General features: G+C 38.8%; 1 protein-coding gene across 1 annotated transcript in view; it reads left to right on the plus strand.

Annotated features, from left to right (window-relative positions):
* RP1 (RP1 axonemal microtubule associated) overlaps positions 1-25,478 on the plus strand; it is a 341,437-nt gene that overhangs the window by 287,854 nt on the left and 28,105 nt on the right. The window contains exon 28 of the mRNA XM_063669462.1: positions 19,210-19,429. Within this exon, the coding sequence (XP_063525532.1) occupies positions 19,210-19,429 (220 nt within the window). The remainder of the gene's footprint in view (positions 1-19,209; positions 19,430-25,478) is intronic.

The raw sequence follows: 25,478 nt of genomic DNA on the forward strand, positions 1-25,478 counted from the left end.
TAAGGGAACACCACAAACAATTTTACTCAGTTTGCCAGCTTAGATAAAATGGATCACTTCCTCAAAAAAACAAACGAGTACAACTCACCCAATATGAAATAGATTGAAGTAGATAATTTGAATAACCCTATAATCAGCAAGGAAATTGAATTTTTAATTTAGAAACTCCCAGAGAAGACTCTCTAGGCCCATAGATGGTTTCACTAGAGAATCCTACCAAATATTTAAAGAATTATTAGTTTTGAACAATCCTTACTGGAAATCAGAAGAAGTGGGAATACTGTCTAACTCATTCTATGAAGCCATTATTACGTTGATCACTAAAACGAGATAAACACATCCCCAAAAATGGGAAACCACAGACTGTTTTTCCTCATGAGTATAGATACAAAAGTCCTTAACAAAATATTACCAAATAGAATTCAGTAATCTACAAAAAAAGAATTATATACCATGACCAAGTAGGATTTATCCAGGCATACAACTCTGCTTAAACATTTGAAAATGAGTCAGTCGTAACCTATTATATTAATAGGCTAAGAAAGAAAAATTGTATGATCATGTTAATTGATGCAGAAGTAGCATTTGACAAAATTCAACACCCATTCATAATTTTTAAAACTCTCAGAAAAAACGCGAATATCAACTTGACAAAGAGCATCTACAAATACTCAGAGCTAACGCTATTCTTTTTTTTTTTTTTTTTTTAATGAGATGGAGGCTCGCTCTGTCGCCCAGGCTGGAGTGCAGTGGCGCGATCTCCGCTCACGGCAAGCTCCGCCTCCCGGGTTCACGCCATTCTCCTGTCTCAGCCTCCGGAGTAGCTGGGACTGCAGGCGCCCGCCACCGTGGCCGGCTAATTTGAGAGAGACGAGGTTTCACTGTGTTAGCCAGGATGGTCTCGATCTCCTGACCTCGTGATCCGCCCGCCTCTGTCTCCCAAAGTGCTGGGCATACAGGCGTGAGTCACCGCGCCAGGCCACTAATACTATTCTTAATGGCAAAAAGCTGAATGCTTTTTTCCTAATGGAAAAGTTTTGCAAGACAAAACTGCTTGCCTTCAACATTCTTATTCAATACAGTGGTAAAAGTTCAGGAAATAAAAAGCATAGAGATTAGAGTTCTTGGGCATGTGTTATTGTGTTTTTAGACACAAAAAGCATGATCCATCAAAGAAAAAAGTGATTAAATTGGGCTTCATCAGAATTAAAAACTTTTATATGTGAAAAACCTCGTTAAAAGAATGAAAAGACACACTTCAGATGGGACAAAATATTTGCAAACTACGTATATGACAGACAACTCTTACCTGTTGCGTGGAGTGTTCTATACATGTCTATTAGACCCTGCTGGTTGTTGGTATTAGTTCTATATCTTTCATGATTTTCTGTCCAGTTGTTTTATTAAGTTTTGAGAGATGGATGTTGTGGTTTCCAACAATACTTGTGGCTATGTTTATTTTTCTTTAGTTGTATCAAGTTTTCCTTTACATATTTTGCTTGAGCTATATAAGAGATATAATAGGATGGCTCACGCCTGTAATTCCACTTTGGGGGGCAGAGCAGAGGATGAATGCTTGAAGCCAGGATCTTGAGACCAGCCTGGGCAACATGGCAAGACCCTGTCTCCACAAAAGAAATCAGCCTGGTGCAATGGCTTGCACCTGTAGTCCTCGTTACTTGGGAGGCTGAGGCAGTAGGATCACTTGAGCCCAGGAATTCGAAGCTGCAGTGAAGCATGATTGTAACCACTGCACTCCAGCCTTGGTGACAGAGTGAGCCTGACTCAAAATTAAAAACAAAGACAAAAAACAAAAAAAGATGTAATAAGAGATGGTTGACTAGAGAAAAAGGCAGCTTAGCCTGACAGTTGACTCAGGTTTAAAACACACGGGATAAGCAACCACATTTGAGAAGCTGGCATTTGAGCAGAATCTTAAAGAGTGAGAAACATTTTTGTAGGCAAAAATGTAAAGGAAGGGCATCATGAACAGAAGGACAAGTCCTTGATGCAGTACTTGGAGAATAATGTAGATGGCTGTGCCCCCCACATTGTCTGCATTATCATTGCCACCTCCTGGAGGAATGCTTTTGAGGGATAGCACTGATTTATCTTCTGTCTAACCTCAAAAGTCTATGCATAATTGAAATTGTTAGCTTTGCCTACTTTGGAGTTCTTTGTTCCATGATATTTCTTTGAAGATACAAGTTGTTTCAGTTTTTAGAGAATAACCATTATAAAGCATTTCTGTCATCAATATAAATATGAGTTGCTTAAGTATGACAGCAAAGTTTAAACTTCCATGAAAATTGCAGAAATATTTTTTACATCAAATAATGCAATTATAAATTCAGTCTCCAATTTAATGTATTTTTACAAACTTTAAGAGAATTGCCAAGTCCTCATGATATATGTCACTCAATCCAAACCCTACAAAATATTTACAAAGAAGACCATTAAAAGGATCTGCATTAAACTTTTCCTGCTTCATGTTCAAAGTTTAATACAGCCATGCCTTGCTTAATGATGGGGATATCTCTGACAAATGTGTCAGCAGGTAATTTTGTCATTGCATAAACATCATAGAGTGCACTTGCACAAACCTAGATGGTCTAGCCTGCTACTCGCCTATGCTATATGGGATTACCTATTGATTCTAGGCCTTGCACCTGTACTACTAAGTACTGTAGGCACTTGTAACACAATAATAATGACTTATGTGTCTAAACATAGAAAAGGTACGGTAAAAATATGATATGAAAGATAAAAAATTGTATACCTGTACAGGGCACTTACCATGAATGGAGCTTGCAGGACTGGAAGTAGCTCTGGATGAGGAAGTGAGTGAGTGGTGAGTGAATGTGAAGGCCTAGAACATTACTGTACACCAATTTATGTAAATACTGGACACCAAGCCTACACTAGATTTATAAAAAATATTTTTCTTTCATCAATAACAAAGTAACCTTAGCTTACTGTTTGATTTTTCTGTAATAACACAGCTTGAAACACAAACACATTGTACAGCGGTACAAAAATATTTTCTTTATGTTTTTTTTTTTTGAGACAAGATTTCACTCTGTTGCCCAGGCTGGAGTGCAGTGGTACAATCGTGACTTACTGCAGCCTCCACCTCCCAGGCTCAGGTGATCCTCCCACCTCAGCCTCCTCCCAAGTTGCTGGACTCCAGGCGCGTGCCACCATGCCAGGCTAATTTTTAAATGTTTTTCTAGAGATGGGGTTTCACCATGTTGCCTAGGCTGGTCTTGAACTCCTGGGCTCAAGTAATCCTCCTGCCTCAGCCTCGCAAAGTGCTGGGATTACAGGCGTGAACCACTGTGCCAGGCTACATTTTTTATTTTTGAAAGTAATTAAGAGAGGCCGAGACGGCAGATCACCTGAGGTTGGGAGTTCCAGACCAGCCTGGCCAACATGGTGAAACACTGTCTCTACTAAAAATACAAAAATTAGCCAGGCGTGGTGGAAGGCACTTTTAATCTCAGCTACTCGGGAGGCTGAGGTGGAAGAAGCTCTTGAACCTGGAAGGCGGAGGTAGCAGTGAGCTGAGATCACACCACTGCACTCCAGCTTGGGTGACAAGAGCAAAACTACGTCTCAAAAAAAAAAAAGTAGTTAGTAATTATTTTTTTCTACTTTTTAAGCTTTTTTGTTAAAAATAAGATATAGACGGACACATTAGCCTGGGCCTACACAGGGTCAGGATCATGAATATCACCATCTTTCACCTCTGTATCTTGTCCCACTGGAAGGTCTTCAGTGACAAAAACATGCATGGAGCTGTCATCTCCTATGATAACGATGCCTTCTTCTGGATACCTCCTGAAGGACCTGCCTGAGGCTGTTTTACAGTTAGTGTTAAAAAATAAGTAGAAATGTACTCTAAAATAATAATTAAAAGTATAGCATAGTAAATATATAAACCAGTAGCATAGCCATTTATTAGCTACTATGGTTTGGAAATGATTCGTTTGGCCCCACCAAGCCTCCTGTTGAAATCTGACCCCCAGGGTTGGAGATGGGGCCTGTGAGAGGTCTTTGGGGCATCAAGGTGGATCTCTCATGAATGGCTTTGTGCCATTCTCTCAAGTGTGAATGAGTTCCTGATCTTAATTCTCAAGAGAACTAGTTGGTAAAAAGACCTTGGCACCTTCCCCCTCTCTCTTTTGCTTCTTTTCTTACCATGTGATCTCGGCAGGCCTCCTCTTTGCCTTCTGCCAGGAGTAGAAGCTTCCTGAAACCCTCATGAGAAGAGGATGCTAGTGCTGTGCTTCTTGTGTAGTCTGTAGAACAGGAGCCAAATAAACCTGTTTTCTTTATGAATTCTCCAGCCTCAGGTATTCCTTTATTACAACACCAACAGACTGTGACATTATCATTATCAAGTATGTACTTTACGTAATTGTATGTGCTATACTTTTATATGACTTGCAGTGCGGTAGGTTTGTTTACACCAACATCACCACAACCACGTGAGTAATGTGTTCCCTACGTCATTATGACGGCTACGATGTCACTAAGCAATAAAAAATTTTCAGGTCCATTATAATCTTCTTCTTCTTCCTCTTCTTTTTTTTTGAGATGGAGTCTCGCTCTGTCACCCAGGCTGGAGTGCAGTGGTGCGATCTCGGCTCACTGCAACGTCCGCCCCACCAGGCTCAAGCGATTCTCCCGCCTCAGCCTGCTGAGTAGCTGGGATTACAGGCACCCACCACCATGCCTGGCTAATTTTTGTATTTTTAGTAGAGACAGGGTTTTGCCATGTTGGCCATGCTGATCTCAAACTCCTGTCAGGTCCATTATAATCTTACAAGACCACTGCATATATGCAATCCATCATTGACCCAAATGTTGTTATGCAGTGCATGACTATATATAATTTCTAGATAGGAGGTGGATTTGGTTTTGCTGGGCTTGAAATGTAAACCTTCATGGTAAACCTGCCTCTGCTTCCTGCCAATGGCTAATGCCATATGTTCTTGCTCCACCAAAATGTTTTCCAAAACATCGTGGGAACTTTGGGAAATAGAGCATATATTTTTAAAAATATGGTTTGTTGAGAAATTAAAGAATTAGATGAAACCAGAAAATAAAAGCATCCATTACAAATACAATCAATACAAATTTATATTAATGATATTAATAAAGTGTACAAAGCAGAAGAATCACAAATATGTTTTTGGAGGAGACAGAACATCGAGAGAACATCTGACTTTTGACATATTTATGATGGAATTACATAATCAGGGTTCTAGATGAATATAAGGAGGCTCCCTGGATGTTCAGGATAGGTATTTGACACCATTTTACCTCTGGTATATCTATGATCATTCCAAAAATAATACAGAAAGATCAACAAATGTATATGTTCTTAAGAACTGACTGAACCAAGTAAATATTAAAAAATCATTTGGATAAATAAGCAGAGAGACTTTAATTCACTAGATTTTTCCCTTATCTGGTGAGAAAAGTCACTGGATTTCTCAATTATTTGATCCAAAATTTACTAAGAATTATATCAACAGATCATGTGGAATGATTCTGGGGAGGGGGAAAGGACAGCACTTTCTCCCATAAACCGGTATAAATTTCTCTGAATTAAAATTTTATATCCATTTAATTTGGAAAAGCTATGCATCTCGATGTGCTTAGAATTAAAAAAAAGAGTATGTATTCTGAAGCTTTTGGATATAATGTACTCAATGTCAGTTAGGGCAAGTTGGTTGATAGTACTGATAGTCTTCTATATTCCTACTTATTTTTTGTAAATATCTATCAATTATTGAGAGAAGATGTTAAAATCGCCAACTATGATTGCGTATTAGTCTATCCCTTTTATTTCTATCAAGTTTTTTCCTCCTGTTTTTAAGCTCTATTAGTAGGTACCTTCACATTTAGGATTATTATATCTACTTGCTGAATTGACTCTTTTGTCATAAAATGACCTTCTGTATTTCTTTTTTTTTTTTATACTTTAAGTTCTGGGGTACATGTGCACAACGTGCAGGTTTGTTACATATTTATACATGTGCCATGTTTGTGTGCTGCACCCATTAACTCGTCATTTACATTAGGTATATCTCCTAATGCTATCCCTCCCCCCTTCCCCCACTGACCTTCTGTATTTCTAGTAATACTTCTATTCTTAAAGTCACCGTTATCTAATGTTAATATACACATGCAGATTTCTTATGCTTTGTGTTTTCTCGGTATCTCATTTTTCCATCCTTTCCTTTTTTAGCTGTCTGTATCTTTATACAGTACAGTTTTTATATATAGCATATTGTTAGATGTTACCTTTGTAATCCAGTCTGATAATCTCTGCCATTTAAATAAAAAGTTGGATCCATTTACTTTTATAAAAAATTGAGTTGAAATTCACATAGCATACAATTAACCATTTTGAAACATACCATTCAGTGGCAGTTAGTACATTTAGTGGTTCATGTTATGCAGCCACTACCCTGTCTAGTTCCAAAACATTTTCATCATGCCAAAAGAAAAACTCTGTACACATTCAGCAATTACTCTCCATTCCCCCCTCCCTTTCAGAGCTGGCAACCAGTAATCTGTTTTCTGCCTCTTCAACTACTTCTAGATATTTTATATCAATGGGCTCATTGAGTACATGGTCTTTTTTATTTGACTTGTCTCCCTTAGCATCATGTTTTTTGAGTTTTATCCGTGTTGAAGCATATATCAGTACTTCACTTCTTTTTATGGCTGAATAATGTTCCTTTGTTTGTATATATCACAATTTGTTGATAAATTCATCAATTGTTGGACATTTGGTTTGTATCCACATTTTGGCTGCATAGACTTTGTTGCTTTGAATATTTATGTACAAGTATTTGTCTGAATACCTGTTTTCAATTCTTTTGGGTATATACCCAGCAGTGGAATGTTGGGTCATATGGTAATACTATATTTAACATGATGGGAACTACCAAATGTTTTCCCATAGTGGCTGCACGTTATTGTTGTTTTAGAATTCTTTATATATTCTGGATATCTCAATCTTGTATTATTTTGTTTCTTCTTTCTTTCTCTTTTTTGGGATAACCTATTGTTTCTTTTTTTTTTTTTTTTTACCATTCAATAGTATCTTCTCCTTTGGCTTATTACCTGTGCCTGTTTTTTGTTTTTGGTGGTTTTTGTACACATTACAATATGCATTCTTATCACATAGAATAAACTTTAACAAGTGCTATCCCATTCATATCCCTTCAACCCCTTGTGCTATTACTGTTATGTATTTTATTTCTACATATATTACAAACCCCATAAAACATAAAACATCCTATTCCTCATTATATCTGCTTTAAACAGTCCATTGATTTGCATAAAATTTAATAAAAGAAGAAAAATTGTGGTTTATGTATACTCTTTTATGTATAGTATATTTACTATATCCATGCTTCTCATTTTTTGCTATACATTTACATATCCATCTTGTATTATTTCTCTTAAACCTGAAGAACTTCTCTTTGCATTTTTTATAGTACAAGTTGGCTAGTTTCTTTGCTTTTTTTAATGAAAAGATATTCATTTTACCTTCATTTTTATTTTTTTATTTTTTATTTTCTTTTATTATTATTATTATTATTATTATACTTTAGGTTTTATGGTACATGTGCGCAATGTGCAGGTAAGTTACATATGTATACATGTGCCATGCTGGTGTGCTGCACCCACCAACTCGTCATCTAGCATTAGGTATATCTCCCAATGCTATCCCTCCCCCCTCCCCCCACCCCACAACAGTCCCCAGAGTGTGATGTTCCCCTTCCTGTGTCCATGTGTTCTCATTGTTCAATTCCCACCTATGAGTGAGAATATGCGGTGTTTGGTTTTTTGTTCTTGCGATAGTTTACTGAGAATGATGATTTCCAGTTTCATCCATGTCCCTACAAAGGACGTGAACTCATCATTTTTTATGGCTGCATAGTATTCCATGGTGTATATGTGCCACATTTTCTTAATCCAGTCTATCATTGTTGGACATTTGGGTTGGTTCCAAGTCTTTGCTATTGTGAATAATGCCACAATAAACATACGTGTGCATGTGTCTTTATAGCAGCATGATTTATAGTCCTTTGGGTATATACCCAGTAATGGGATGGCTGGGTCGAATGGAATTTCTAGTTCTAGATCCCTGAGGAATCGCCACACTGACTTCCACAAGGGTTGAACTAGTTTACAGTCCCACCAACAGTGTAAAAGTGTTCCAATTTCTCCACATCCTCTCCAGCACCTGTTGTTTCCTGACTTTTTAATGATTGCCATTCTAACTGGTGTGAGATGGTATCTCATTGTGGTTTTGATTTGCATTTCTCTGATGGCCAGTGATGGTGAGCATTTTTTCATGTGTTTTTTGGCTGCATAAGTGTCTTCTTTTGAGAAGTGTCTGTTCATGTCCTTCGCCCACTTTTTGATGGGGTTGTTTGTTTTTTTCTTGTAAATTTGTTGGAGTTCATTGTAGATTCTGGATATTAGCCCTTTGTCAGATGAGTAGGTTGCGAAAATTTTCTCCCATTTTGTAGGTTGCCTGTTCACTCTGATGGTAGTTTCTTCTGCTGTGCAGAAGCTCTTGAGTTTAATTAGATCCCATTTGTCAATTTTGGCTTTTGTTGCCATTGCTTTTGGTGTTTTAGACATGAAGTCCTTGCCCATGCCTATGTCCTGAATGGTATTGCCTAGGTTTTCTTCTAGGGTTTTTATGGTTTTAGTCTAACATTTAAGTCTTTAATCCATCTTGAATTGATTTTTGTATAAGGTGTAAGGAAGGGATCCAGTTTCAGCTTTCTACATATGGCTAGCCAGTTTTCCCAGCACCATTTATTAAATAGGGAATCCTTTCCCCATTTCTTGTTTTTGTCAGGTTTGTCAAAGATCAGATACTTGTAGATATGTGGCATTATTTCTGACGGCTCTGTTCTGTTCCATTGATCTATATCTCTGTTTTGGTACCAGTACCATGCTGTTTTGGTTACTGTAGCCTTGTAGTATAGTTTGAAGTCAGGTAGTGTGATGCCTCCAGCTTTGTTCTTTTGGCTTAGGATTGACTTGGCGATGCGGGCTCTTTTTTGGTTCCATATGAACTTGAAAGTAGTTTTTTCCAATTCTGTGAAGAAAGTCATTGGTAGCTTGATGGGGATGGCATTGAATCTGTAAATTACCTTGGGAAGGATGGTCATTTTCATGATATTGATTCTTCCTACCCATGAGCATGGAATGTTCTTCCATTTGTTTGTATCCTCTTTTATTTCCTTGAGCAGTGGTTTGTAGTTCTCCTTGAAGAGGTCTTTCACATCCCTTGTAAGTTGGATTCCTAGGTATTTTATTCTCTTTGAAGCAATTGTGAATGAGAGTTCACTCATGATTTCGCTCTCTGTTTGTCTGTTATTGATGTATAAGAATGCTTGTGATTTTTGCACATTGATTTTGTATCCTGAGACTTTGCTGAAGTTGCTTATCAGCTGAAGGAGATTTTGGGCTGAGACAATGGGGTTTTCTAGATATACTATCATGTCGTCTGCAAACAGGGACAATTTGACTTCCTCTTTTCCTAATTGAATACCCTTGATTTCCTTCTCCTGCCTAATTGCCCTGGCCAGAACTTCCAACACTATGTTGAATAGAAGTGGTGAGAGAGGGCATCCCTGTCTTGTGCCAGTTTTCAAAGGGAATGCTTCCAGTTTTTGCCCATTCAGTATGATATTGGCTGTGGGTTTGTCATAAATAGCTCTTATTATTTTGAGATACATCCCATCAATTCCTAATTTATTGAGAGTTTTTAGCATGAAGGGTTGTTGAATTTTGTCAAAGGCCTTTTCTGCATCTATTGAGATAATCATGTGGTTTTTGTCTTTGGTTCTGTTTATATGCTGGATTACATTTATTGATTTGCGTATATTGAACCAGCCTTGCATCCCAGGGATGAAGCCCACTTGATCATGGTGGATAAGCTTTTTGATGTGCTGCTGGATTCTGTTTGCCAGTATTTTATTGAGGATTTTTGCATCAATGTTCATCAAGGATATTGGTCTAAAATTCTCTTTTTTTGTTGTGTCTCTGCCAGGCTTTGGTATCAGGATGATGCTGGCCTCATAAAATGAGTTAGGGAGGATTCCCTCTTTTTCTATTGATTGGAATAGTTTCAGAAGGAATGGTACCAGCTCCTCCTTGTACCTCTGGTAGAATTCGGCTGTAAACCCATCTGGTCCTGGACTTTTTTTGGTTGGTAAGCTATTGATTATTGCCACAATTTCAGCTCCTGTTATTGGTCTATTCAGAGATTCAACTTCTTCCTGGTTTAGTCTTGGGAGGGTGTATGTGTTGAGGAATTTATCCATTTCTTCTAGATTTTCCAGTTTATTTGCATAGAGGTGTTTGTAATAGTCTCTGATGGTAGTTTGTATTTCTGTGGGATCGGTGGTGATATCTCCTTTATCATTTTTTATTGCATCTATTTGATTCTTCTCTCTTTTTTTCTTTATTAATCTTGCTAGCGGTCTATCAATTTTGTTGATCCTTTCAAAAAACCAGCTCCTTGATTCATTTATTTTTTGAAGGGTTTTTTGTGTCTCTATTTCCTTCAGTTCTGCTCTGATTTTAATTATTTCTTGCCTTCTGCTAGCTTTTGAATGTGTTTGCTCTTGCTTTTCTAGTTCTTTTAATTGTGATGTTAGGGTGTCAATTTTGGATCTTTCCTGCTTTCTCTTGTGGGCATTTAGTGCTATAAATTTCCCTCTACACACTGCTTTGAATGCATCCCAGAGATTCTTGTATGTTGTGTCTTGGTTCTCGTTGGTTTCAAAGAACATCTTTATTTCTGCCTTCATTTCGTTATGTACCCAGTAGTCATTCAGGAGCAGGTTGTTCAGTTTCCACGTAGTTGAGCGGTTTTGAGTGAGATTCTTAATCCTGAGTTCTAGCTTGATTGCACTGTGATCTGAGAGACAGTTTGTTACAATTTCTGTTCTTTTACATTTATTGAGGAGAGCTTTACTTCCAAGTATATGGTCAATTTTGGAATAGGTGTGGTGTGGTGCTGAAAAAAATGTATATTCTGTTGATTTGAGGTGGAGAGTTCTGTAGATGTCTATTAGGTCCGCTTGGTGCAGAGCTGAGTTCAATTCCTGGGTATCCTTGTTGACTTTCTGTCTCGTTGATCTGTCTAATGTTGATAGTGGGGTGTTAAAGTCTCCCATTATTAATGTGTGGGAGTCTAAGTCTCTTTGTAGGTCACTCAGGACTTGCTTTATGAATCTGGTTGCTCCTGTATTGGGTGCATATATATTTAGGATAGTTAGCTCTTCTTGTTGAATTAATCCCTTTACCATTATGTAATGGCCTTCTTTGTCTCTTTTGATCTTTGTTGGTTTAAAGTCTGTTTTATCAGAGACTAGGATTGCAACCCCTGCCTTTTTTTGTTTTCCATTTGCTTGGTAGATCTTCCTCCATCCTTTTATTTTGAGCCTATGTGTGTCTCTGCACGTGAGATGGGTTTCCTGAATACAGCACACTGATGGGTCTTGAGTCTTTATCCAGTTTGCCAGTCTGTGTCTTTTAATTGGAGCATTTAGTCCATTTACATTTAAAGTTAATATTGTTATGTGTGAATTTGATCCTGTCATTATGATGTTAGCTGGATATTTTGCTCATTAGTTGATGCAGTCTCTTCCTAGTCTCGATGGTCTTTACATTTCGGTATGATTTTGCAGTGCCTGGTACCGGTTGTGCCTTTCCATGTTTAGCGCTTCCTTCAGGAGCTCTTTTAGGGCAGGCCTGGTGGTGACAAAATCTCTCAGCATTTGCTTGTCTGTAAAGTATTTTATTTCTCCTTCACTTATGAAGCTTAGTTTGGCAGGATATGAAATTCTGGGTTGAAAATTCTTTTCTTTAAGAATGTTGAATATTGGCCCCCACTCTCTTCTGGCTTGTAGGGTTTCTGCCGAGAGATCCACTGTTAGTCTGATGGGCTTCCCTTTGACGGTAACCCGACCTTTCTCTCTGGCTGCCCTTAACATTTTTTCCTTCATTTCAACTTTGGTGAATCTGACAATTATGTGTCTTGGAGTTGCTCTTCTCGAGGAGTATCTTTGTGGCATTCTCTGTATTTCCTGAATCTGAATGTTGGCCTGCCTTGCTAGATTGGGGAAGTTCTCCTGGATAATATCCTGCAGAGTGTTTTCCAACTTGTTTCCATTCTCTCCGTCACTTTCAGGTACACCAATCAGACGTAGATTTGGTCTTTTCACATAGTCCCACATTTCTTGGAGGCTTTGCCCATTTCTTTTTATTCTTTTTTCTCTAAACTTCCCTTCTCGCTTCATTTCATTCATTTCATCTTCCAGGGCTGATACCCTTTCTTCCATTTGATCGCATCGGCTCCTGAGGCTTCTGCATTCTTCACGTAGTTCTCGAGCCTTGGTTTTCAGCTCCATCAGCTCCTTTAAGCACGTCTCTGTATTGGTTATTCTAGTTATACATTCTTCTAAATTTTTTTCAAAGTTTTCAACTTCTTTGCCTTTGGTTTGAATATCCTCCTGTAGCTCGGAGTAATTTGATCGTCTGAAGCCTTCTTCTCTCAGCTCGTCAAAGTCATTCTCCGTCCAGCTTTGTTCCGTTGCTGGTGAGGAACTGCGTTCCTTTGGAGGAGGAGAGGTACTCTGCTTTTTAGAGTTTCCAGTTTTTCTGCTCTGTTTTTTCCACATCTTTGTGGTTTTATCTACTTTTGGTCTTTGATGATGGTGATGTACAGATGGGTTTTTGGTGTGGATGTCCTTTCTGTTAGTTTTCCTTCTAACAGACAGAACCCTCAGCTGCAGGTCTGTTGGAGTACCTGGCCGGCCGTGTGAGGTGTCAGTCTGCCCCTGCTGGGGGGTGCCTCCCAGTTAGGCTGCTCGGGGGTCAGGGGTCAGGGACCCACGTGAGGAGGCAGTCAGCCCGTTCTCAGATCTCCAGCTGCGTGCTGGGAGAACCACTGCTCTCCTCACAGCTGTCAGACAGGGACATTTTAGTCTGCAGAGGTTACTGCTGTCTTTTTGTTTGTCTGTGTCCTGCCCCCAGAGGTGGAGCATACAGAGGCAGGCAGGCCTCCTTGAGCTGTGGTGGGCTCCACCCAGTTCAAGCTTCCAGGCTGCTTTGTTTACCTAAGCGAGCCTGGACAATGGCGGGCGCCCCTGCCCCAGCCTCGCTGCCGACTTGCTGTTTGATCTCAGACTGCTGTGCTAGCAATCAGCGAGACTCCGTGGGCGTAGGACCCTCTGAGCCAGGTGTGGGCTATACTCTCCTGGGGCACCGTTTCCTAAGCCCGTCGGAAAAGCACAGTATTCGGGTGGGAGTGGCCCGATTTTCCAGGTGCCGTCTGTCACCCCTGGAAGGGGAACTCCCTGACCCCCTGCGCTTCCCGAGTGAGGCAATGCCTCGCCCCTGCTTCGGCTGGTGCACGGTGCGCTCACCCACTGACCTGCGCCCACTGTCTGGCACTCCCTAGTGAGATGAACACGGTACCTCAGATGGAAATGCAGAAATCACCCGTCTTCTGCGTCACTCGCGCTGGGAGCTGTAGACCAGAGCTGTTCCTATTCGGCCATCTTGGCTCCTCCCCCCTTTACCTTCATTTTTAAAGAATATTTTTTGCTAGATATAAAACTTCAGTTTGACAATGTTCATTTGTTCTTAGAACTTAAAAGATGCTTCATTGTATTCGGGCCTGCATTATTTCTAAAGCAAAAATAGCCACTATTCCTACTACTATTCGCCTATATAAAAATAGTATTTTTCTTTGTCTGCTTTTAAGAGTTTTTCTTTCCTTTTCATCAGTTACTATGATCTTACTAGGTGTGATTTTCTTTATATATATTTTGCTTGAGATTCACCATGATTGCTTTTTCTGTGGGTTGCTGTTTTTCACCAAAATTGAAAAATTTTAATAAATATTTAAGTATTTTTTCTGCTCTATTCAATCTCTTCTTTCCTTCCAGGAGTCTAATTATATATATGTTAGTTTAATTGATACTGTCTCATAGGTTGCTGAGATGCTGTTAAATTGTTTTACTAATTTTTTATTGTATATTTCAATATGGATAATTTCTATTAACTGTCTTCAAGTTTACTGACTTTTTTATGTCTAATTGGTTATTTTATTCCATTAATTATTATTTCACATTGTATTTTCTAGATCTAGGATTTTCACTTTTTTAATATAATTTCTAGATAGCACTTGACAATGCTTGTCTCTTTACTCATTATATTCCTCTTTTCCTGTGGATTATATGGCATATTTACTATATTTTAATATCCTTGTCTGCTAATTCCAACATCCATGTTATTTGCAGGTCTATTTTTATTAACTCCTTTTTCTATTGACATTATGCAGTTTGTTCATACGTCTAGTAATTTTGATTGCATACTAGACCTTGTTGATAATAGTGCAGTAACTCTGTATTCTGTTATATTCTTCTGAAGAATGTTGAGTGCTGTTAATTTGTGGATCACCTCGAATGTAGGGGTTTGTTTTTATGCCTTGTTAAGACAGGGCTATTTCAGCTTTATCCTTAGTCTTGAGAGAATCTTTTTAGTAAAGAGATGTAGTTGTCATTTCTAATGGACGGTACTTCTAGGGATTTGATGGAAAGCCTTGGGAATTTATCATGCTTTTATAACTTGGTGTAACTCAAACTTTAAAGTCTTTTTTCTAAAGTCACTTGTGGTAAGTAACAGCTAGAATTGCCACTCAGTTATTTTAGCCTTCTGACTTGTTTTCTCTCTGAGCTACTTGCAGTCATACCTGCATGTGAATAGTGTAGTCATTGGTCTAGGATTTGACTGGCATTTACATGCAGATTTGTATCACCCACTTTTGTTCCCTCCTTTCTGGGATCTCCCTTCTTAATTTCCAGCTTCTCTGGTAGTTCCAAATTAGTTCCAAGTTCATTCTGCCCATTCTTCAGCAGATTAGACTGTGTGTTTCTGCTTGAGTTTTAGCCTTGTTGTTTCTTGTAGAATTGGAAATGCCCTCAGGCAAAAAGCTATACAAATATAGATATTGGCTATTTTCAAGGGTAAGGTCTTTTCTCCCTCATTTAAGGTCAAATCCCTGGCTTTGCTGCCTGCTTTGTTTGTTTTACAGTGTCTTCAAGCAGAATTTATTATTGTTGTTGCTAGAAAGTTAGGTCAAAATAAGTTACCCTTCTAGAATAAAAGTGGAAACTACATAAAGAATTGATTACAATCCATTTATATTTTGCCAAGATGTATCAAGATTTACTTCAAAATCCAGGAGAAATATGACTGCTATGTTAGAAAAAGTTAAAGATCCATATTAGGGGAACTTGGCTTTAACCTTAATCACACAACTCCTTTATAAAGATATCAGGACTTCGTTTTCCAATAGAAATCATTCACTGTTGAAAATATAGACTTCATAATGAAATATAAGCCATATTTTTCATTCATTTAAATAGCAACTAATTGGATTACAAACTGTTATTGTTAAATTAAAAAAACACACACACAAGCATCAAAGTGTTAATAAGAACATTTTCCCAGTTACTGGGGCTCAGATACTTATAAGGAGACTGTTATAACACATCATCAAAACTTTGCAAATTATTATCGGATTTTTATGCCCACTAAAATTTTGATAGAAGCCAAAGAGAATGAAGGAAACACATGAAATGAAAAAAATCAACAGCTATATGGTTTATTTAACATATGTTTAAAGCAGTCTATTCTCTGCCAAATTTTGTGTAAATACTAAGGGTAAGGAAAAGAAAGACAGAGCTCAGATCCTCAAGGAGTTAAGGGTCTAGTGGGGAATGCTAAAAATGAACAAAGGACTTAAGTCTAAAGACGTAAGACTGAAACTTAAGACTTAAGTTTAAATTTTCTCAAGAAAGTAAGACAAGGGTATTTAAGGTACCCAGAATTATTTAGAGCTAGTAGCTCCTAAATCTTCAGAGGCATCATAACTCTAGATAATTACATGTGTGAGAAATCTGCTCCCTCTGAAAGTCAAGGTCAGAATCAGGGGTTCGGGACTAGGAGAATATGTTATTCTGTGCAGGGAAAACCCCACTAGAATCTGAGATCACTTAGATTCTTGAAGTCTTTTAAGATTTTTTAGGAAAGGGCTTTTGAATTCAGCTTTGTGAATGACACCAAGACTAAAGAATAAAGCATTTTTTAAACCAAGAACCCCTGTTTAGTTTCAGAAGGAAACCTGAATACTCTAGGCCATAAAGCCCTTGTACCCTTTTAAAAAAATCTAAGTATCATTTACTCATTAAGCCAGGAAAGTTTTATTTTCCAGTTCTTTCATAAGAAATTTTTACCCAGGATGTGTAGAGGAGAAGAGTGTCATATTTTTCATGTTGTATAATATAACAAATAGTCTATGCTTTGGGAGTTTTTGTGTGTGTGTGTGGTGTCACTTCCTCTTAAAATTTACCCTGATAATTTTTAGTGTTTCTAACTTGTTAGAACTCAAGTTTCTAGTTTATACTTCTACATTCCTGCCCTGAGTTGAAAGCTATAGTATTTCCTTGAAGGGCAATCAATATGTAAAATGAACTATCCTAGATGACTTGAGATGCTGAGTTAAGATAAAATGCCCCAGATTGAATTCAGTGATCACAAAGCTAATTGGTGTTCCAATGTATTTCTCCAACATATGAAAGTGTCTTAAACAGAGGATACAGACTTTGCGCAACATGAAATTTGCTCCTAGAACTTAAGTTTTAAAAATAACTTATTTACCATTTATTGAAAAAATACTACAGTTTCATGTGGGTTTAGGGTATCCTGGTTAGAAAAATCCTACATTTTGGAGTCACTGTCCTTTTTTGTGTGCTTTCAAATGTAGGAAGTTAAATGTAGAAAACTAAAAACAGTTATACGCAAGAAAAATTTCTAGGCATATTACATTTTTATTTCATTAAAACTGAAGTGACTCAGGTTGATTTATTAAACCAGAACTAACAGTTTCAAACTAATTTGACTAATATATTAGAAGCAATTTGGAAGCAGTCTATAGCATTAGCCATGCTATAGTACAGTCATTTTGGTTCTGGTTCTAGTTGGCTAACCCAGGCATGTACAATCTATGGGTAATTTAGTTTCTATGCCATGACACTATTCAGTTATTATTTACAAGTATATTTGTGAATTACCAACAGAATTAGACACAGGGTTTATCAATTTTAATTTCACTTATGATGGCCAAACTTAGTTTTAATTTCTTTCTGTGAGTGCTTGGACCCATTTTCTGTCCTGTCTTTAGATTAGATATATTTAGACCACTTCTTTTTGTTATTAATACAAAATTCTGACTCAAAAAATAGCTGCTATATTTATTGACTTCTATCATACTTTGTAAGATTGGTACTATTGTAGTATTCAGATGGGGGCACTGAAGCTCAGAGAGGTTGAAAAACTTGCTGCAGTTCACACAGCCAGCCAGGGTACAAGCAACTAACTTTCAGACTCAGGTCTGTCTGATATCAAAACCTGAGGTTCCATATTTCTACGAAGAGACCATGTTATTTTGCCTTAGGGTGCATTCTGGAGCTTGGCTACTGATTTCTATCATATTTCCTTCTATCAGTAGCTTTGAGGGGGATTTTAGGAGTCCTGTACTTATCTGAACTAAGCACCAATGTTAACATTTTTTTCTACGTGATAGAATTCCTATAATCACATTGTTCTAGAAATAATAGGAGGGGGACCAACTATTTAGCTTGACTCTGATGGATTCTGTCTCTGTGCACCTAGACGAGAGAGCATTTTGGCTACAGGACAGAATTTATTCAGAACAATTATCACCAATACGACAACCCAAGGTGATATTATCAAGAAAAATATTTTAGTAGAAAAAGGTAGCAGGTCTGGATAACGGGTGTAATTTCTGTGATGATGCGACCATTTATGGTAATACCAAAGGGAGAAAAGATGTTGCAGGTCATTGTGGGGATTAGGGCAGATGAAATACCAGAAGGCAGATTAAATGGTTTCTAATTATAGTATGTGGCAGTCAGAATTTTGGCCTCATGATTTTTGGCACTGGTGTTAATCTTATGACTATGTTATGTTCCATGGCAAATAGATTTTGCAGAACGTAATTAAGGTTACTAATTAGCTGACCTTAAAATAGGAAGATTAATCTGGTTTATACAGGTGGGCCTACTCTAAGTTATACATGCCTCTAAAAGCAAACACTTTTCTCCCAATGGTAGCAGAAATTCCAAACATAAGAAGGGTTTGATGTGCCTTTGGTAACTTGGAGATTCAGAGGGCCACATGTCAAGGAAACAAGGAACTCAATCCTACAGCCACAAGGAACAGGATCCTGCCAACAGCGTGAATAAGCTTGGAAGCAGAAGCTTCCCCAGAGCCTCCAAAGAGGAGCCCAGCCCACCCAGTGCCTTGATCTCAGACTGTGTGGTCTTGAGTAGAGGCTCAGCTGAGCCACATGGTGCCTGGACTTCTGACTCATGGAATTGGAAGACAATAAATGGGTCTTATTTTAAGTAATTAAGTCTGTGGTAATTTGTTACAACAGAAATAGAAAACTAATGTAGTACGTAATTGATCATTTTTTTTTCATATGACCACTGTAGGAATTTTCAAAAGAAAAATATTGCTTATTCTGGATAATGAATAATACCTTAGAATATTTGTCATACTGAATAATTATGTGTTCTGGGGGGTGCAAAGGAATACAATCATATTACCAACACTTTTGTAGAATCACAGCGTGAACCCTAGTTTAAATCTAGGTGTACATATGGTCTCTTCCTCAGGATCTCACTGTAATGGGAAAATTCAATCTTAATAACACCAGAGCATAGCATTGTCTTATTCTTCAGGTCTAACCACTGAATGAATAGTGTGTAATGATAATTACAATAAAATATGTATATTGCAAGATAGCAATGGTGAGTTGCCAAAAAAAAGGATGTAATGAAAACTAGCTGGATTTAATTTATTGGTTTTTCCATGGTTAGTGGATACATGCTTCACCATATAGAACAGCATTTCATGGTGTTAGAAGTAACTGGTTCTAAGGGAAATTAGTAAGGAGTATTTATGACAAAAAAGTAAGTAGTCAGTTCAAAATGGAATATGAATTTGGAAATTGGAGATGTAGGGAGTTTTAGTTCCCTTTTATCGTTTGTGTTGCAGATTAATCTCAAAGATATTGGTGAAATCTATAAAATACGTATTGGACATGACAACACTGGAAAGAATCCCAGGTGGTATCTGGAAGAAGTTAGACTTGAAAATATAGCCACATATGAGCTATTTTGTTTACCTGTTGATTCCTGGATAGCTGAGAATGAAAATGATGGAGATCTATGGAAGGAAATACCCATCATGGGAACTAAGAAAGCACCTTTGCCAGGTATATAATTTCATTTCCTTTGTGATGTGTATTGAAAATTAAAATAATTGAGATGATGTAGAATAGGGGCTGGCACCTTTTTCTGTAAAGGACCAGACAGTAAATATCGCACACTTCGTGAGCTATAAAGTCTCTGCCAAAACTGCTCAACTCTGCCAGTGTAGTGAGGTGGCAGATATAGATAACATGGAAACAAATGATGTGGCTGTGTGACAATAAAACTTTATGTGTAGACTCTGAAATTGGAGTCTCATATAATGTTTATTTGTTAAGAAATTGTATTCTTGATTTTTTTAATCATTAAGAAGAATCAAAAGCATTCTAGTTCCTGGACTGTACAAAAACAAGTGGCTGGCAGATTTGGCCCACGGGCCGCAAGTTGTTTGCCCACCCCTGATTTAGAACATTAGGATTAACACCAGTATGTCTGTTCAAAGGTGACAATGTATATCCAAGAATAGATGTGTGTGTTCAGCTCATCTTTCTGTAATCTGCTTTGCTACCCATTTAGATGTGACTTTCTTCTTAGATAATTATGTTAACAAATGTCAGCAGTCATGAACTTTGTAGCACCTGAATTCCCTTACTGAGTATTTTTTCTTTTTTGCTTGAAAGCGAACTCACCCAATGTCTTAATTTTCTCTCTGTCCTTTCCCGGTATCTCTAATAACTACCTTCTTTTTGCCTCCACCACTGGAGAGAAAACGTTATTTCTCAATGGATACTGATAGCCCCTTTGTTCAGAATGAAATGACTGTGTATATGTGTGTGTATATGTGTGCATGTATGTGTTTGTGTGTATGCATGTGAGTGTATGTGCATGAATGCTTATATATATGTGCGTGACAGAATGTATGCATGTGTGTATATGTGTATGAGTGTGTGCATGCATGTGACACTATGTGTATGTGTATATGTGTGTGTGCATATTCCTGCATGCATATGTGAAAAAGTCTGTGTGTATGAGTGTGTGTGTGTGTATTCTTAGTGTCCTGGACCTCTCTGTTGTATTTGATACTAATACTCATGATCTCTCATTTGAGGAGGCAGAAGTTCTTAGAGGCTCTGGAACCAAGTCTTGGCTTGGTGATGTGATTAGCTGTGTCACGCAAGCTACTTAGCCTCCCTTAGCCAACAATGCCTTGTCTGTAAAATGGTGATAAATAGTGCTTATGTCACAGGATTGTTTTCAGTACATGAGATAATGCATTTATAATATTTAGGATGATGTACTTACAGTATATAGCAGTGTTCCTAGCATACAATTATTCCACAAGAAATACTAGCCATTACCATCATCATCATTATTAAATATCTCTCCAACCTTGACCTTCATCACATGGTACCAGCCTAGTTCTTTGACTGTTTCATCCAAGTTTTTCTCTTTATATTACTGGCCCTACTTGGTCATTTTGCCTTGAACAGGTGGGCTTAAATGCTTGATTCTTTACTCCCCTTTGAGCCTCTCTCTAACTTCTATTGTTAATTCTACACAAAAGAATGACACATTTTCATCTTCAGTCCTGTCTTCTTTCCTGCCTAGAGCCCCAGCACTCCATTAGGTGTTTACCATCCCATCATCTTTAATACCCACTCATTCAATCATTCCACACAGATAAGGGTAAACACATGCCTACAAACAGGTCTCAGGTGGCTGGTGTGAGCCAGGAGTAATGAGCACCAGAGGAAATCTAGATGATTCGGATAGGGGTCCTGTTCTTTAGAAGTCGTTCTGTCTTCATGGCCATAGTTATCATCTTCAGTCTAATGACTCCACCTCTTCTGGCCTCTCATCAGTTTCTTCTTTTCAGTATCCCCTGGAAGTCTTTCCTCAGCATTTCAGTGATTCTTTGAACCCTCCCTGTCCCTGCCCTTCACCTCCTGCTGATTTCCTCTACAATTACCAGAGGGGCTGGGCTTCTCTCCACCAGCATCTTGTTGATTAGCCTTATATCCCAGCTGGTACTCCACACCACATACTCTCAATCTGTGTTAGGATGACACAGAACACATGGGTATGTGTCCCCAGATTCTTGTTGATTAATTCAGACACAGCAAGAAAGATTTGGGGTAAGTCCTGCTTAATGAAAGGAGAAATGTAGAATAATACTAATGCTTTATATTTGTATATATTTTGACAGTTTGCAAAAACATTCTCTCATATAAGATTTCATTTAACACATCATAAAGCTCCTGATTCTGACGGTTATTTGTAGCTGTTTGGCAGTCATGTGAAGGTGGCAGTGGTATCCAGGGATGCCCAGAAGATGCTGAAGTGGGAAAAACGAAGGGGTCCTAAAAAGTTTAGAATTCTGGTTTCTACCATGCATGTCTCAGGACTTATCTGTTCTATTCACCTCATTGCTAACATGTCAATAATTCATTCTAGTTTTGAAAAATGATGTTTAAAAAAATGTTGAAATCCATGGTACTGATAAGAAACAGAAGAACTCTGATGGTGTGTTATATTTGATATTTCTTAATTTGTTATATTTTTTAATGGCTGCATTATTGTTATTATTATTGAGATGGAGTCTCTGTTGCCCAGGCTGGAGTGCAGTGGTGCGATCTTGGCTCACTGCAACGTCTGCTTCCCAGGTTCAAGCGATTCTCCTGCCCCAGCCTCCTGGGTAGCTGGGATTACAGGTTTGAGCCACCTCACCTGGCTAATTTTTGCATTTTTAGTAGAGATAGGGTTTCACCATGTAGGCCAGACTGGTCTCGAACTCCTGACCTCAGGTGATCTGCCCAAGGCTGCATTATTTTAAAGTGAACTTTAAAGTCTGTTAGACAACTCTTGTATTTCTTTCAGTTGCCTCTATTGGAGAACATTTGTTACATGCAAAAAAAAAATGTGGAAGGCAGTTGTGTGAGTTTTTTTTTTTTTTTTTTTTTTTTTTAATTTGAGGTCTAAGAGAAACTGCACTGTATCTTAAATGAGCTATTGATTTTGGGTCCATTTAACTTGAGCAGCAATAAAGGCTCAGCATGTCTTCCCTGCATCTTTCTGTTCATCCTTTCTCCAAACTAGCTAATGAAACTTTATCCATTAGCATTTCCCATTTAAAGGGGGTAATTTCTTAGCTGAAGCACACTAACCATTTCTTAAGGTATTTTCTCCAGCAGAAGAATATAATGTAATAATGATACTTGCAGCTAATCTGACCAAGTTTTCTCATTTTTCTCAGGCTCTGACATATCAGTCCAGTTCCCCCTTTCCCAGATTAAATATTTGCACATTTAGGGGGAAACCATTAAAATAAGAAAATGAAAAAAATAACACCCCAATATTCACGAATTAAAGAGACCAAAACTCATGGGTGGGTAAGGAGTGGTCTGGGCATGCTGAGTAGCATCTTTTGGAAAATCATCTTGGTGCCATCCAGAGGCTCATTTATATTCCCATGACATCAAGGAAAGCCCACAGTGGTTTCAGACCAATGAACTGATACTTCCTTGATTTGGCTTTGAGAAGAGAAGGAAGGAAATGTTGACCTTCAATATTTTGGGATTGTCTGTCCCTCTGTCAGAGCATTCTCTAGCTGGCCATGGGAAAAACACAAGGAGTGATGAGGAGAAACTTTTAAATTATGAAGCTATTAATACTTATCTTGGAGTTGCCAGGCTGGTAAAGTCCTGGGGATGCACTTGAGGGTTGGGTACTTTTTAATTTAGTAGCACAGAGTGGTTTTCCAGGCACTTGGCACTTACACTCTGAGCCGATTAATTTTGTGACATTGTCTCTTATTTTCAAAGGATTGCTGGAATGTTTTCAAAAGAAAAGGGTTTTGAGACTACTAGTCTGTAAGTCATCATTCTTTGGGGGCTGAGCTAGATTGCTGGTGGGATTATAGTGATCTCCTCCCAGACGCCAGCACTGCCAAATGCAGCTTATTTCATGCCTTTCTCTGATTTATTCACCATCCGCGGCGTTGATGGGGAGCAGCCCGGAGGAGATGCCGATTGCCCTTGGCTTGCTGTCCTTAAGAGTCTTTAGTTAACGGCCTAGCAGGGATGCTTAGGGCTGAAAAGAATGCTGACTCAACTCGAGGCGGCCTTGCCACACGTTCTGGCTCCAGGCTCTCTCCAGGAGAGATGGATGATAAAAGAAGGTGAGGTTCGAGGCCACATCTATGGGTGAAGAAATGTTTGATGCCAGACTTTGGCAAGTGGTCAGAAGGGCTTTACTTCAAATCAAGAAATAACCATCTGAGAATGTATTAAAGTACCATCATATTTGAAATATGCCTACTTCAAAATATTTGCATTTATGAAACTTGAAGTCATGAGAAAATAAGCTGAAATGCCTGCTGACAACCTATAGCAAGTTTTAGATAACAACTGAGCTAAATTTAAAAAAAAGGACAAGCTTTCTTTAATGCTTTAGCCTTTATCACAGTACTCGTCAATATGTGAGGGGAAAACCTGGGCTTCAGAATGATTCAGACCTTTTCATCCACGAGAGGACTATAGCTCAGATACACAGCATCTGGCCTCAAATCCAGGTCTCCATCACTGGCTATGTGAACTGGGGCAAGTGGCCAGGTTTTCTGAGTTTCTGTTACTTTCTTAGTGAAATGGGAAATACAACATCTATTGCCAGAATGATTACCATTTAATTCACCATCTAAACCAGGACTTTTTTTGAGTGCAAAGAAGGGCTCTGAATCACTATTTCAGGACAGCAGTGTCAGTGGAGACCTTTCTAGGCAAACCCAGGCCATGAGCCTCCTGTGGGGTTTCCACTAGTAGCACGGCAGAGCAGCGCGATGGGTGCCAATCACAGAGGAGGTACTCACTACACTAAATTCATTCCTTCCCCTCCTTCCTTCGCAGCATTTAGCTGCTATCATGGGAACACTGGTATCACAAAGAGCACTTTGGGATTAGTATAGCCTGTTCTCAACCCCACTGACAGAGTGACCCTCTTAAAATGTCAATCAGATTATGTCATTCCTTTGCTTACAACCCTCCAAAGATTTTCTGACTTACTAAGAGTAACAGCCAAAGTCATCACAATGTCCTACAAGGACCTACTTGTGTCCCGCCACCACCCGCTGCCCCCGACTCCAGCCTCTATCTCCCTCGTGGCTCTGGCTTGCATCCCCAGAGCCCTCAGGCCCCTGCCCTTTTCTGTCCCGTCTTCTATCACAGGCCTTGCCCAGGCCTCTGCATGGCCAGCTCTTCATCTGTTCTCAGGTCTCTGATCCAAGGGACGTTTCCAGTGCCACTTTCCTGGCAACCTTCTGTAAAACTGCAAGAAACTCCACTCCCCTCCCAACTGTGGCATCCCTTTTGTCTGTACGGCTCAGACGTACTTCTTTTTTTGTGTGTGTGAGACAGAGTCTGGCCCAGGCTGGAGTGCTGTGGTGCAATTTCAGCCCACTACAACCTCCACTTTCTGGGTTCAAGGGATTCTCCTGCCTCAACCTCCTGAGTAGCTGGGACTACAGGCGTGCACCACCATGCCCAGCTAGTTTTTGTATTTTCATGTATGTATGTATGTATGTATGTATGTATGTATTTATGTATTTTTAGTAGAGACGGGGTTTTGCCATGTTGGCCAGGCTGGTCTCAAACTCCTGACCTCAGGTGATCCACCCGCTTCAGCCTCCCAAAGTGCTGGGATTACAGGTGTGAGCCATGGTGCCTGGCCCAGAGTTATTTCTTTTTCAGCAATCAGATATGTACTTTCAACTAAGAGGCACAGGATGATGTAGCCCCAAACCGCCGCCGTATATGGTCTTGGATCCCAAACCTTTAGTGCAGACTGGAACTGAACTGTCTGCACATGTTTAACGCTGAATCTCATTTGCCATCTGTTCCTGAGATCTGATTTTTTTGGACTGTATCAACGCGATCTCACCACAATGAGTGCTCTGAAAGCTTAATTCTTGGTGACCTGAGAGAAAGCACTAAAATAGTTCATTAATTAAATCAAAGGGAAGCTTCAGTCTAGGGGTTTATCTTCGGGAAGTTTGTTTGCTCTGCCTGCAGAGCTCCAGGGCCCTTGGGCCCACCCTTGCTCCAGTCCTGCAGGGGCTGGTAG

This window comes from Pongo pygmaeus, chromosome 7 (genome assembly GCF_028885625.2).
Source record: "Pongo pygmaeus isolate AG05252 chromosome 7, NHGRI_mPonPyg2-v2.0_pri, whole genome shotgun sequence".
NCBI lineage: Eukaryota > Metazoa > Chordata > Mammalia > Primates > Hominidae > Pongo > Pongo pygmaeus.